This window comes from Amblyomma americanum, chromosome 9, assembly GCF_052857255.1.
Source record: "Amblyomma americanum isolate KBUSLIRL-KWMA chromosome 9, ASM5285725v1, whole genome shotgun sequence".
Taxonomy (NCBI): Eukaryota; Metazoa; Arthropoda; class Arachnida; order Ixodida; family Ixodidae; genus Amblyomma; species Amblyomma americanum.
In genome coordinates this window covers 74041222-74055445 of record NC_135505.1, presented here as the reverse complement: position 1 = coordinate 74055445, position 14224 = coordinate 74041222, and the positions used below count along the sequence as shown (strand labels likewise).

Sequence of the window (14224 nt, the reverse complement as noted above, 5' to 3'; positions counted from 1 at the left end):
TACGGCGCAGGGTCTTCTCTTTTCGCCACATTGAACGCGCACTAACATCGTGCAGCATTTGTGCATGTTCGCCAATATTGTTCTTACCTTAATAATAATAACAATATTAACAATAATAATTTGTTTTTGGCGAAACGAAATGGCGCAGTATCTGTCTCATATATCGGTGGACACCTGAACCTCGCCGTAAGGGAAGGGCTGTAGGAGGGAGTGAAAGAAGAAAGGAAGAGGTGCTGTAGTGGGAAAGGCTCTGGAATAATTTCGACCACCTGGGGATCTTTAACGTGCACTGACATCCCACAGCACACGGGCGCCTTAGCGTTTCGCCTCCATAAAGACGCAGCCGCCGCGGTCGGGTTCGAACCCGGGAGCTCCGGATCAGTAGCCGAGCGCCCTAACCACTGAGCCACCGCGGCGGGTCTCTTACGTTAACGCTGGAAAAAGGTTCAGCTACCGCGATCGAAGCAGCACCAGAGCGAGCACAGTTACAGGGCTAACACCGTGGGTGATTCCAGACTCGGTCGAATACGATTTCAATGTGGGAACGAGCACTTTAAATCGCTCGACTGTCAGTATGCTAAGATAACCGGCCTGATTCCTTGGTAGGTGGCATTGCACTGACTTCCTTCCAGAACATGCCCGTTTAACTTAGAAGCGCAACACTTATATTTCTATCACGAGTTTCCAGGCGTCTTGCAAAAAAAATTAAATATAAAAAAGTGCTGACGGTTTAGCTCCGGTTAAACAAGTGTGTACGCGATAGCTTCATACACATGGTTGCGCGTGGTAAAGCTCTTTAATCAGCAGAAGGTGTTTCCTTCGTTTTAGCTACGAAGACACTACGATGATCCGTGAAGGATTTCGTACGTACTGCGCATGCACGACGCGAGCAGCGGGGCTGCGGAGTCGGCAGCGGCAGCGGCGCAGCTCTGACGTCACGCGCGGCGCACCTGTTGCTCGGCGCATGCGCATTGACGGCTCCGGCTCGGCCCCGTGACCTCGGTTTTACACGGTGCAGTGAAGCTATAGCTTCAGTATCGCTTCAAAAAGCACAAGCAATAAAACCGAATGCGTCTTCAAAGAAACACCTATCTCAACCTACACCACTTACATCGCTCTTTACGAAGACAAGTGTTAATGCTGCGGCGACACCTCAACGACAACACATGTCACATGGACATGTCCCCAGAAGCCTAACCATCTAAAGCCGGGTAATCCAGCCCAGCAGCTGTGGGAGGTGAAGCTTAAAAGCGCGCGCCTCGACGACCAGGCCAGAAAGTCGGCAGAAGCCTCTGAAGATTTGCGGCCGCCATAATGAAATCACGGACGAACAAGAAACGTTCGAATGCGAGGAGTAAGAGCTAGTAAGAGCTGTGAAAAAACTGTTCAGTCTACATATGAGTTGTCTCGAAAGAAGGCTGTAGAAACTGTGTAACCGACTGCCCACGCTTTCAAACGCCCCGCATTCGCTGGATGCGCGGCCTTGCTCATGCTGCGACTGAGAGCCGGCAGATATCAGCGCGATTGTTGTCATGGCGATCGCCAGCACAGAAAGGAAGGAAATAGCGATATGAGTGCGGTCAGGGGGCGTAAAAATTCCCTTCGTGCAGACATTCGAGACGCGCGGGCGGGTGCCGTGAGTGATGCCTCCTGGAAGCATGCAGTACACCCTGGTCGGGTTCTCCGCGGAACTCGACTGGAGGCCTCTACACTTCGTGAAGCCCATTCCACCGCACAGCGTCTGCGGCGCCTGCGGACTGGTGCGAAAGCGGAGCGCCTTCCTTCCGTGCTCGCACACGCTTTGCGAGTCTTGCTACGAGCAGAGCGCCCGGGACGGTGTCCACGTCTGTCCTCTCGATGGCCGCCACTTTGACGTGGAGGATGTTTTCCTGAAGGAATTTACTGTCGGCGACCTCCTCAGAAGAGAGGTAAGCATAGAGACAAAGGAGCAGCCATGTTTGGGTTGTTGTTTATTTCCAGCTTCGTTCTTTAAGAATTCTCAAAGCGTAGTCTGGCCACGACTTCATGACAATAACCGTGATGCAATGCGAACGTAAAACGTGTGTACAGGTGCCGTATGAAGTAACTGGAATGCGATGCAGAGTGGCAATCTGTGCGACAGCTCACTGTAACACCGGCGCTCATAACGGGTAAGATCGTTCGCCGAAAGACCGCGAGCTATCGGCTGATCCTTATCTTGCCTGTCTAGCGATCACTCCCGGCTGCTAAAATGGATGCTTGTTGCTTTTCAATCGCAACACCGGGGATTTCGTATGCGCTGGCAGCGGTGCGTTTCAAGAGCTGTTCGCGCCGTTTGAAGTGGCCCGGCAGCTGTCGAGTGCGGCCTCCGCCAATGGGAACACTACACGACGGCTTGCTTTGATTGTGTAGTTTCGTCATGATGCTGATATATGGGCGGCGTGTCTCGGGGCGCTCTTTTAACGCCACAGCGTTAAGGAGCTCGTGTCGCAGAAAAGCCGGTGTCCGCGTTGGCGGCGTCGGACATGAACGAAAAATTCTCCTCGCACTCCTCCTCCTCCCCCCGCTCGTCTCGTTCGGGCGCAGTGGGGCCGTGCGGGCACGCAGGAATCACGCGGTGAGCGGCGAACAACGCAGCGCACATTTTCCAAAGCGCGTTCACCACGAAGCTTGCGGCTTGCTGCCCGTTCGTTCGGCGCGGAAGCTATGCTGGCGTTCGTGGCATCGGGTTTGTCGAGAACGATGTTCCGACGAACTACGACTGCAGCTTGAGTCCCGCGCGTTTCGGCAAGGCGCCTGGCAGCGCTTCTACGTGGTTTGACGCCCCGCGCGTCCGTTCCACCGTACAGGGGTAGTCAAAAAATCCTGCAGGCCGCTCCGAACGGCCGCGGAGCGGCTCCTCTCCGCTATCGGGGCGCTGTTATCGCACGCTTACCTCGCCGCGCTTGTGTTTCCAGGGTATGCGCTGAGAGGGAGTGATGCCCCCCCCCCCCCTTTCTCGCTCTCCTCGATAACGAAGCAGTGAAAAAAATAGTGCGGCGTACGCCTGCAGCGTTCGCTGGTCGCTCTCCGTATTCGGCTGTTGTGCAGCGCGTCGCGGTCCAGACGACCATTCGCATAAAGTGACGCACTATGCTGGCGGCCGTATTTAGTACGACTTCATCTGCTTTGCCTGCGCGAAGACGCTAAACCTATTCATTAACACAAGACTCGAGATGACAACCTGTCAATAACGAAGCAGTAAAAACTCTTCAGAAATGCAGGCAGAGAGTGCGTCTTCAAACCCTGTTCGAGTGTACTAAGCTTCCAGAAAGTTGAACAAAAATACTGGAAATACTGAACGTGAAAATTCAAAGTTGACTGCTCAGAGAGCCGCAACAGAACTTAGGTGAAGGTAAATGCACTATATCGTACGCAAGGAAACCGAAACGTAGGAAAACGCACACGAAGTCGTACTAAATACGGCCGCCGGCGTAGTGCGTCACTTTATGCGAAGGGTCATCTGCACCGCGACGCGCTGCACCACAGCCGAATACGGAGAGCGAAGAGCGAACGCTGCAGGCATACGCCGCACTGTTTTTTTCACTGCTTCGTTATCGAGGAGAGCGAGAGAGGGGGGGGGGGGGGGCATCACCCCCTCTCTGCACATACCCTGGAAACACAAGCGTGGCGAGACAAGCGTGCGATAACAGCGCCCCGATAGCGGAGAGGAGCCGCTCCGCGGCCGTTCGGAGCGGTCTGCAGGATTTTTTGACTACCCCTGTACGTAGCAGAGCGATTTGTCTAACGGGCAAGGCGTCGCGCCGAACAGGCGTTGGCGTTCCGTGGACTCCCTGGCAGTGCTGTGACACGCTGTCGCGTTTCACTCTTAAAGGCGAAGCTTAAAGTGCAACTGACCAGTGATCTGGGCATTTTAGACAAACAAGCCCAGTGCATAGATGAGGCATCGAGGATAACCTCTGCAAAATACTAGAGCCATGCGCGCCCCGAAAAGCAGTAAAAAATCAAATCAAACCTCGGCCGCTCTTTCCTTCGAGAAGCAAACCTCCTTATCTCTACTCTGGCTCCCGAGCCTTCAAGTTGACGTCATCTCGAAGACCCTCGCGAAAGGCATTCCATTGGTGCGTCGTTTTGACTGACGTGCGAAGGGTGGGCGGAGCCAGTTCGTTGCGTCGTCTGCTCGTTGCACGCACGCTTTCCGTAGCGGCTCCCTCCCCCCCCCCCCCCCCAAACAAGGTATTTAGTTACTCTTGCCGGTTAATGTATACTTCAGCGTGTTCTGTGCGTGTGCCCAGTGTCGTAGAGCCTTTCCCTCCATCGCACTCTCGACCGCTCCGCACACACACTACTTCTCGCTCGTCCATCCTGTCTCCAGTGCCGCTGTACTGGCATTTCTCAGCTCCGTTGAAAGACAGGAAGCTTAGGAACAGAGAAAAGACACAAACGCACAGAGCACACAAACACCCACGGAGAAGCGCAAATGTGCAATTCCAAGAAATACCGGATGGTTGCGGGGTCCGCGTTTTGCCGGACGTTTGGAACAAAAGCGACTCCCGCCCCTCCGGTCGTAAAACAGCGGGGAGGACTCTCTCACACACATACACGCACAAAAAAATAGTCGTGAAAAGGAAGCTCGCTAACCGGGTATGTCACTGACAAAAACAACCAGATATATCTAAGGGTGCGCTCGCTAACGTGTTGAGGCGGTCGAGCCGATCGCGTCTCTCGATCGTTCAATGTGCGGAGAAAAATGCGACGACGCTGTTTCGTCGTTGGATGTGCACGCAGCGACTGGAGTCGAACCACGATCCTAGGCAAAAGCGCCTCCTAGACAAAGCCGCCTTAGATAACATCGAAGGCGCGGAGTGCAGAAAAAACATCTCTGAGCGCAGCGGAGCAAGGCCGCCAAGCAGTGTGCAATGACGGTGCAGAAGCGGGGGACGAACACAGGCCGGCAAAAGACGGGGGTCAAGCTGTTGTGTTGCATGCCCAACCGAGGAAGGCAAGGCAGGGAGTGGAGAAGGTGAAAAAATGCTTGAAACAAACAAAAGTGACCAGGGCGAGGAAGCACAGAGAAACAAATCGCGAGGAAACCAAAGGAAACCCGAGGAGCAAATTAGAGAAAGCGTTGAGAAACCATGACGCTGCCCCCCCCCCCCCTCCCCCCTCCCCCACGGCATGAAGTATCCCGGGTAGGAAAAAGAAAGAAAAGAATCATTTTCAAGGCGGGCCCATGACGTACACATGTGACGTACTCCACCAGACACCACGCCTCCGGCTAACGTCAGAGGAGGAAGGGCTAATTTCGCTTGCGGAGCCTGCTCCACGAGGTGCGAAACATCTCGGGGAGGGAACGGAAGCAGAGGAGCAGCGCGAAGTAGCTTGATTGCGATGGCTGTAACAACGCTATTGATGAGCCTTTTCAAAACATTTTTGCGGCGGCGCTTACCGTGGGGACGGTGCCTCGCTACCAGAGAGGTAGAAAATATTTCCGACCTGAGGGTGGTCAGTGGCCCTCTAAGCGTCCTCCAATTTTATTTCTTGTTCTTCAAGGCTTCGCTCCGGCTTCTCGGTCAGAAGCCGCGCTGAGGAACGGCATCCTTCATTCGATGGTCACACGAAGACCGTGAGAACGCACTGTTGTCAGCTCGTTAAATCTTTTGTAATGCGCGGGACTTATTGCGACGTGACTCCGTTTGGTCGTTACTACAGCAGGCCTCGCTCACTAATTGAGACCCTCACAGAAGCGACCATTATTGCCGGTGAGAGGGAATGATGTTTGTTAGAAATGGATGGTAGGGGGGTACTTTTAAGTAAATTTAAGTAGCCTGTTAACGGACAACCACAGCAACAAGAAAGGGCACTGAAAAACATTCATCTAGTCTCTGATTTCGGTGCTTATGATTGCATTATCATTCAAAATGTCAAGCACAATATGAACCATGGGGCATACGTTCTCTCAACAATAATTTCTTCTGCTTAGGTTATGAGAAATATTGATGGATCATGCGGACGAATTTAAGTAGTTAAATGACCTTATAAACAAAACATCTTGCGCATTATACCTGATTTAAGACGCTCATAGCGCGTTCTAGCGCTGTTGCTGTCACCGTGGAATGAAGGATTCCGTTCCTGAGCAAGGATTTATCCTAGGGAGAAACTGAAATGGAGGCTTTCGACTGTAGCACAAGAAATATAACAACGCCAAGCGACCCGCCCCTAATTGCAGCATCATGACTGGATTAAATAATCAAGTCAGGCAGCCATGACGTGTGCTCAGTGCACCATGCAGGCCACACGCGACAGTGCAGACCCGCTTCAAGCGGCGCGCATCGCAATTCGAACGCATCGCAGCTAGCGCCAAATAAACCCCTGGTGTTTCAGCCTGAAAGTAAGATTCGCCCGTTCGAGCAGCCGTGAGTGATCGCCGGACGCACGAGGTAAGGGTCTGCTGACAGCGCGCGTCGGTGCCTGCTGAAAGCGTTGTGGCGCATATCAAGAAGTGACTCAGTACTACAGCCGACACCGCAGGCAACTTCTCCCGCCCAGTTTGAAGCTTAACAATCAGCAAGCGGTGGCGTGGAGACGTCATCAGACAGGCGTCTGGCCGCACCCAACATTATTAAACATATCCTGGAAATTGAGGATGACAAATGTAAGAAATGTGGAGCGAGAGGAACCCTCGGTCATATTATTGGGAGTGCACACAGGCAGGGCGAATAAAATAGATAGTAGAGACGCCTGGGAGACCTCGCTGCGTAGCCCAAACCCCGAGCACCAGCTCCCAGCCGTCCGACTGGCTGAAGAGGCCGCCGGGATTCCAGAAATCCAGGCCAGCATCTGACGCGGCGACCCTGTCCACCCTAATCCCTCCTGGACCTCATCTCTCGGCTGAGAGGGAGAGCCCGAGGATAGGATGAGGTCGTCCTCTTCTGTTGGTCAATGAAGTCTTTCACTCACTCACTCACTCACTCACTCACTCACTCACTCACTCACTCACTCACTCACTCACTCACTCACTCACTCACTCACTCACTCACTCACTCACTCACTGCGACGCGAATCGCCATGCTGTCGCGCCTTGTATTTCCTTATGTTATCACTTTTACATTGAGAGCGTTCGCTTTTACTGCTCGCATTAGAGCGTTTTCTTGTCCGTGCGAGATTACAAGATGGCGGCCGGTGTGATGTGATCAAATTGCTCCAGCGTAGCTCAAAGTTTGACCCCCCCCCCAACCATCCTAGCACGTGACCGTGCGGGCGCCCTGGTTTTTAAACCCATGCTGGCGTTCCGATATATATATATGGGGAACCCAAGTGTGTGTGTGTGTGTGTTTATATATATATATATATATATATATATATATATATATATATATATATATATATATATATATTATATATATATATATATATATATATATATATATATAACACAACACACACACACTTGGGTTCCCCATTGGTAACGAAGCTGTGGGAACCGTGGCCCACCCATTTGGCGCACAGGACTCAGGGTGGAGGCAAACGAATGGGTAGATTCGGTGCACAAAGTAGTTAGTCGAGTTGAAGCCTGGTGTGCGCGAGGGATTGGTACCGACGACCTTTGATCATGGAAACCGTAATGGGTGGCGACCTTCGGAGGCCGTGGCGGGCGAACCAGTGGTCGCAGAGGGATGCCGGTGGTGCCAAACGAATTGTTGTTTCGTGATGTACACGGCTGTATCCTAATTTCCTGGAAAGGATAGTTGAAAACAACTTGGCTAACGCTCTTCTTTTGATTTCGCATTCGCATATCATTCGTTTATTTTTTACCGAGGCTGCAGTGCGGCTTCAAAGAAAACTGTATGTGAACTAGTAATTGCCTGAGCCAATGTGGGCAGAACAACCCATAGACTCGGAGAGGCAAGTTCTGTGTCGGAAAACGTTGTCAAAGTTTTAAACACTCCGACACACGGCTATGTGTTTAAGCGTTCCTGAGAGAATGTGATTGCGCTGCAGGCTTTGGGCGTTTGCAAGTAGATTGATCTGAATGAAGCTCCCATCCGTTGAAAAGATATCGTGTAAAGGATTAAAATAAATGCTTCTCAGCTTAGAAATTAAAACTTATCGTTGCTTTTAGTTTTGACCAACATTTGTTGTAGCTGAATGTCGAGGCCTCCTCATTTGGAATTGAGCGCCAATGTTGTGTCGAGCGGCGCGCGTCGGCAGCGCTCGAAAGTTAACTCAATTTTAAACTCGCAGGCTCGGAACTGCTACAGGCTCAGTGATTGTTCCTTGATTGTATTCCTTGATTTTCACCAGGGAGACATGCACGTTGCTCAGTTCAGAGAGCGGTGGAGCTGAAGATCCCCAGTTTGTCGAAACTATTCTTTCTTCCTTAATTCTTTCACTCCCTCCTTTATCCCTTCCCTTACGGCGCGGCTCAGCTGAGCTGTCTATGCCGAAATGTGAGACATATCCTGCGCCATTTCCTTTCCTCGAAAACCGATTTTCATGCCATGGGCAGGTTCATCACCCAAAATGATCTTCCCAATGTCCTAGTGCGGCTACCACTCTGTGTGAAATTAACTGCTATAGAGTACGCTATGGAGTTTCCTCTAGGCCAGTCCATGCCAACCTGCTTGAGACGAGGAAACAAGCTATCAATTTAATTTTATCCTCTTCATATTCTATGTGATTTTCTCTCAGCACCGCACTAAGGCCTGGATGGGCATCACTGTGTGCAATTTCTGTGTGCAATGCACCAGCTAGCCTGCAAACATGTACGTGTGTACAATGTCCAGATGGTTTGTGCAAGTTGCTGTGGGGAATATCGCCGGAGAAAATTGTTAGCCCCGGCAAAACCCACCAAAGAAGATCACTGTGAAATATTGACATCACACTGCCTGTTACGCCAAACGTTACCAGTAATTTAGCGTCGTTCTTTAGAGAGAATTGAAAAAAAAACGAACAAAAAAATTGACTCCGGTTTTGAAAACCACATAGTAAGGCGAGATATATTGTAGCCGTAGATAATTTAAATTTAACCCTTTTACTTAATCCTTTCTTTCATGGTAACGGACTGACCCCTTCTGGTCGCATACAGCGTACCAGCGGCGTTCGAGAGCGCGCTGGGCGGACCCGTTAGACTCAGCTTGCCTGAAAATGACGACAAATGTTGCACGATACTCAAGGCATGCATTTTGAGGGGATGCCCACCTGACTGCGTAGCGTACGAGTGAGCAGCCGAGTGGCGGAGATTGTTCTGTAAGCACCACTCACTGCAAAATTTAAATGATCGTGCTGTGGTGGACCGCACCTACAAAATCAGTACCTGGAATGTGGCCTTAAACATCCTAAAGTTGTAGTACATGAGAATTTATTTACATAAGCAGTTGTTTACCGCTGTGCCGCATATAGCAGGTGCATAAATAAGAAGCAAGAACACGAGTTCTCGCCGCATAACTGGAGATGCAGTGACGAATGCTGAGAAAATGACCCATGTTTTAATCTTGCAGGTGAAATGTTGGAACGAAGGAAGCGACTGCGGGGCAGTTCTGCCTGCATCGCAAATCGGCCAGCACTTCCGTCGTGAATGCCGGCACCATTCCATTCGCTGCCCAAAGTGTTCGGCCAGAGTTCTTTGCACCGACGTGTGCGCGCACTTGGCATCGGAGTGCGGCACTACTACAGCGACGCCTGCTGGATTGGAATGCCAGGGAAATTCAGGCCGCAAGGAGGAGACGGCGCTGCTGACATCCTCCATGCAATCCTTAGAAGAGCAGGCCGGTGAACTGAAGGCGCTCATGGAGCGGCTGCTCGTCGCAACTGGCGCCAATGGCGACCGACTCAACGAAGTAGTTCACGGGGTGAACAGCTGCCAAGAAGCGCTGAGAGAAGTCAGACTGGGCATTAGTAATGTGAAGGACTCTGTAGGCAAAGAAGAGGTACAAGCCAGAAGAGAGCATCGTGCTTCTTTTAAGAAATGCTCGGATGAAATAGCCGCGTTGTTCACCTGCAACGAAACACTGAGAGAGGAACTCAGACTGGGCATTACTAATGTGAAGGACACAGTGAGGCAAGAAGTGGTACAAGTCGGAACAGAGCTCAGAGATGAGTTGGCAAAAGTGGCCACAGAAAAGCGGGACAGGCATTCAAAGGTTGCAGGAGGCGCCGAGGGGGTCACGGGACAAACGGGAGGAAGGAGCAGTGCAATGGGCCACATGGACAAAGCGGTGCCCAAACAACCTCACCTACATGCATCGGTTTGCGAGTTTGTCGTCAAAGGTGTCGGATCACTCAAAGAAAAAGCACGTAAGGAAGGTCGGGCTGATTATGAGAGCGAGCGTGTATACCTCAGAGGCTACTGCATATCCCCCAGTGTCTGTTTCCAATGCAGCGCCTTGTATGGAAGTATATGTCTGAATGCACAGTTCCGCCTACACCAGGGCGACATGGACGACGTTGTTCGGTGGCCGTTCAGGCAAAGAATCAAACTTCGTGTCGTGCATCCAAAGACAGGAGAAGAGGAAGAGAGCGTAGGGGTTGTGAATTATTTGCATCCATCTTGTCAAAGGCCGCAAGAGGGACGTGCACAAGATTCACCTTGGACTACTGCAGGTTTTAATCTCCATGATCTCATCAGTGATGGTTACGTGGAAAACGACCAGCTTCGGCTGAAGTTCGAGCTGCTTCCGTGATTTGAAGCAAGAGACGAAAGGGCGTTTCATTGCAAGCAGTGAGGCTATGAACACCATCTGCAACAGTGTGAATGCACTGGAAAAGGTGCCCAGAGATGAGTTGGCAAAAGTGACCACGGAAAAGCGGGACAAGCCTTCGAAGGTTGCAGGAGACGCCGAGGGGGCCACGGAACAAGCGGGAGAAAGCAGCAGTGCAATTAGCCGAGTGGATAAAGTAGTGCTAGAACCTCCTGACATACAGGCATCGGTGTGCGAGTTTGTCGTCAAGGGTGTCCGGTCACTCAAAGAAAAAGCACGTATGATAGGTCGGGCTGATTATGAGAGCGAGCGTGTAAACCTCCGAGGCTACTGCATGTCCTTCGGTGTCCGCTTCATGCACTGTTGGGGTGGAATTACACTGCTGGATGTGCTCTTCCGCCTGCACCAGGGCGACATGGACGACGTTGTTCGGAGGCCGTTCAGGCAAAGAATCAAACTTCGTGTCGTACATCCAAAGGCAGGAGAAGAGGAAGAGAGCGTAGGGGTTGTGAATTATTTGCATCCATCTTGTCAAAGGCCGCAAGAGGGACGTGCACAAGATTCACCTTGGACTACTGCAGGTTTTAATCTCCATGATCTCATCAGTGATGGTTACGTGGAAAACGACCAGCTTCGGCCGAAGTTCGAGCTGCTTCCGTGATTTGAAGCAAGAGACGAAAGGGCGTTTGATTGCAAGCAGTGAGGCTATGAACACCATCTGCAACAGTGTGAATGCACTGGAAAAGGTGCCCAGAGATGAGTTGGCAAAAGTGACCACGGAAAAGCGGGACAAGCCTTCGAAGGTTGCAGGAGGCGCCGAGGGGGCCACGGAACAAGCGGGAGAAAGCAGCAGTGCAATTAGCCGAGTGGATAAAGTAGTGCTAGAACCTCCTGACATACAGGCATCGGTGTGCGAGTTTGTCGTCAAGGGTGTCCGGTCACTCAAAGAAAAAGCACGTATGATAGGTCGGGCTGATTATGAGAGCGAGCGTGTATACCTCCGAGGCTACTGCATGTCCTTCGGTGTCCGCTTCATGCACTGTTGGGGTGGAATTACAGAGCTGGATGTGCTCTTCCGCCTGCACCAGGGTGACATGGACGACGTTGTTCGGTGGCCGTTCCAGCCGAGATTCAAACTTCGTGTCGTGCATCCAAAGGGAGGAGAAGAACGGGAGCGCGAAGGAGGTGTGCTTACTTCCCCTCCACCTCTTCAACGGCCGCAAGAGGGACGTGCACAAGTTCTATATGGGACTGCTTTATTTTTTTATCTCGAGGATCTCATCAGCGGGGGTTACGTGGAAAACGACCAGCTTCGGATGAAGTTCGAGCTGCTTCCGTGATTTAAGCTGGAATACGTGTACAGCGACCACGTCAGCATCGCTGCGATGGAGCTCCGTGGACACACACATATAGGAGTGGGATCTTAAGGAGAAATAAAAATAAAATGTCCTGCCTGGTGGTTGTTGGTTTAGCGTTGTATGCGAACCTACCAGAATTGCTGAAGGCTTAGTGACCATGAACTTCATTCTCAGCGTATATGTAACATTTTGACCCAAGTTACTTCAAAATTAATTGATGTGTTCCCTCTTGTGATTGAATCGCGGCGTAACATATTGAATTTGCGTATCATACAAGCAGATTAATGTTTATTCTGCCCGGTATTGATGCAAGCTTTGTAATACACAGGATTCGGGAGCATTCGCATACTAAAACAAATTGAGCATGTGTTTTTTGCCAGTTATTAAAGTTACCGGCAGATTTTGCTTTCTTTTTTTTTTTTTCATCGACGCGCGTATATGTAATACGGACAGGCAGGCCATTCAGACGGCCTCGTTTCCAACATACGAATTACGCTGTGCGTGGTAATGTACGCATTGTGCGCTTATAAAATACACAGTGGCCAGAAATTTCTACTCGGACTTTGTTTTTCAAGCTCGCCCTTCGAACGCAAAAAAAAAAAATGAAGAGGGCAGTTGGCGCTCCGCGTTAAGGGTATGGCGTGAGAGCGTAGTGGGTTAGGTTTTTCATTCTGAGCAGTTTTGCACCTTTGAACGCATGTTTTTCTTTTCTTCAATTTTTGTAAATTAATCGTCAATTACCCGTTCTCATTTTTTTCTAATTATCAGCATCAAGCATTGCTTCACACCTTTGAAGCCCATATTTCAAATTTTTTCACTTTTTAATTCCTTTATGATAGGGGATCGCTTAACTTCGGGACGGACGAAACTGACGAAACAACACGAGACACCAAGCGCAGACTATCAACCGAGTCTATTTTCGAAGGGGCTTATTTTTATACAAACCTAATCGTGGAAAAAAAACGAAAACAGGCAAAAAACACCAAAAATCAAGCAAATATGACACCATCCGCGGGGCACGTAAGCGACCCGTCTGTGGCTTTGACCAAAAAAGAAAAATGTTTTTAGCAGCTTAAGGTGATTAAGCATGATTTGTGCGAAAAGATGGAGCCACGTGCGGTTCGTGTCATGTTTGCTTGGTTTTTGGTGGTTTCTGCTTTTTGTCTTTGTTCTCGCTTTTTTACACGACTAGGTTTGTATAGAAATGAGCCCCTTCGAAAATAAACTCAGTTGATAGTCTGCGCTTGGTGTCTCGTGTTGTTGCGTCAGATTTGTTAGTTCTGGAGTTAACGCTCCCCTGTAATAATGAACGACCAATTAGCCATTTTTAAAGCACTGCTGATTTTAATTACTTTCCAATTTAAGTTAGAATGATATCTTTAACTCTTCACCGCCTGTCCCACACCAATAAACATCAATCACTAGAACCACAAATTGTCATGATACCATTTTTTTTACGCAGCCCCCGATTGTAGGTCGCCGGATCAAATTCGTGCAGAGAGCTAGGCTTTATCTAAAATAGTAAGTTGCACAAAACGCTGAATTCTATGACACCACCTGGAACATTCTGCGGAAAACAGTTGGCATGATACGATTGCTTTCGCGTACCCTGCGAGTATTTTTCAAGACGCGGTGCGAACCACGCCGACGGCTTTTTGACCGAACTAGCTCTTTATGTGCGTAAATAATAAGTGGACTACCGGTAACCTACGTAATAAAATAGTTATATAGACGTGTGAATAGTGATTTGCGTTTCGAAATTTACTACGAAGCTCAGGTTACCCAAATTAAGGTAAGCAGTCATCATTTAAAATGCCGTACTACTGTGTGCATGCACACGGTGACAGCAGCGAATATGTTAGGACCCAGTGCAGCGGGTCCTACGCTCGGTGGTTCTGAGGATTTCTCTGCACAGCTGAGGGACAATTGAAACGGCTGAGGGACAACTGAACCTGGTTGCGCAATGCAGCCGCTAGACTGTAAAGCGACAAAGAAATAAACACCGCCGCGAATTTGCCGAAAAGCGTGTGCGTACATGGGAACAATCGATGTTAGGCGAGCCGAGGGCTGCGGCTGTATTTTGCATCGTTGTACCTTCCGTGCACGGACCCTTCTTCGTTCGTCCATAACTGCAGTCCCACCTGTGACTGAAATGGCTCCGAGAGTGTCATGGGGTGGGAGGAGCGG

General features: G+C 50.3%; 1 protein-coding gene across 2 annotated transcripts in view; it reads left to right on the top strand.

Annotated features, from left to right (window-relative positions):
• The first annotated feature begins 1564 nt into the window (after window positions 1–1564).
• Window positions 1565–14224, top strand: part of LOC144105322 (uncharacterized) — a 29741-nt gene continuing 17081 nt past the window's right edge. Inside the window, exons 1-2 of one of the 2 annotated variants that reach the window (XM_077638459.1) lie at window positions 1565–1928; window positions 9480–12139. In XM_077638459.1, the coding sequence (XP_077494585.1) occupies window positions 1644–1928; window positions 9480–10661 (1467 nt within the window). In that variant the 5' untranslated portion in view covers window positions 1565–1643 and the 3' untranslated portion in view covers window positions 10662–12139. Of the gene's footprint in view, window positions 1929–9479; window positions 12140–14224 lie in introns of those variants that run through there. The other variant, XM_077638457.1, reaches the window with a different exon arrangement.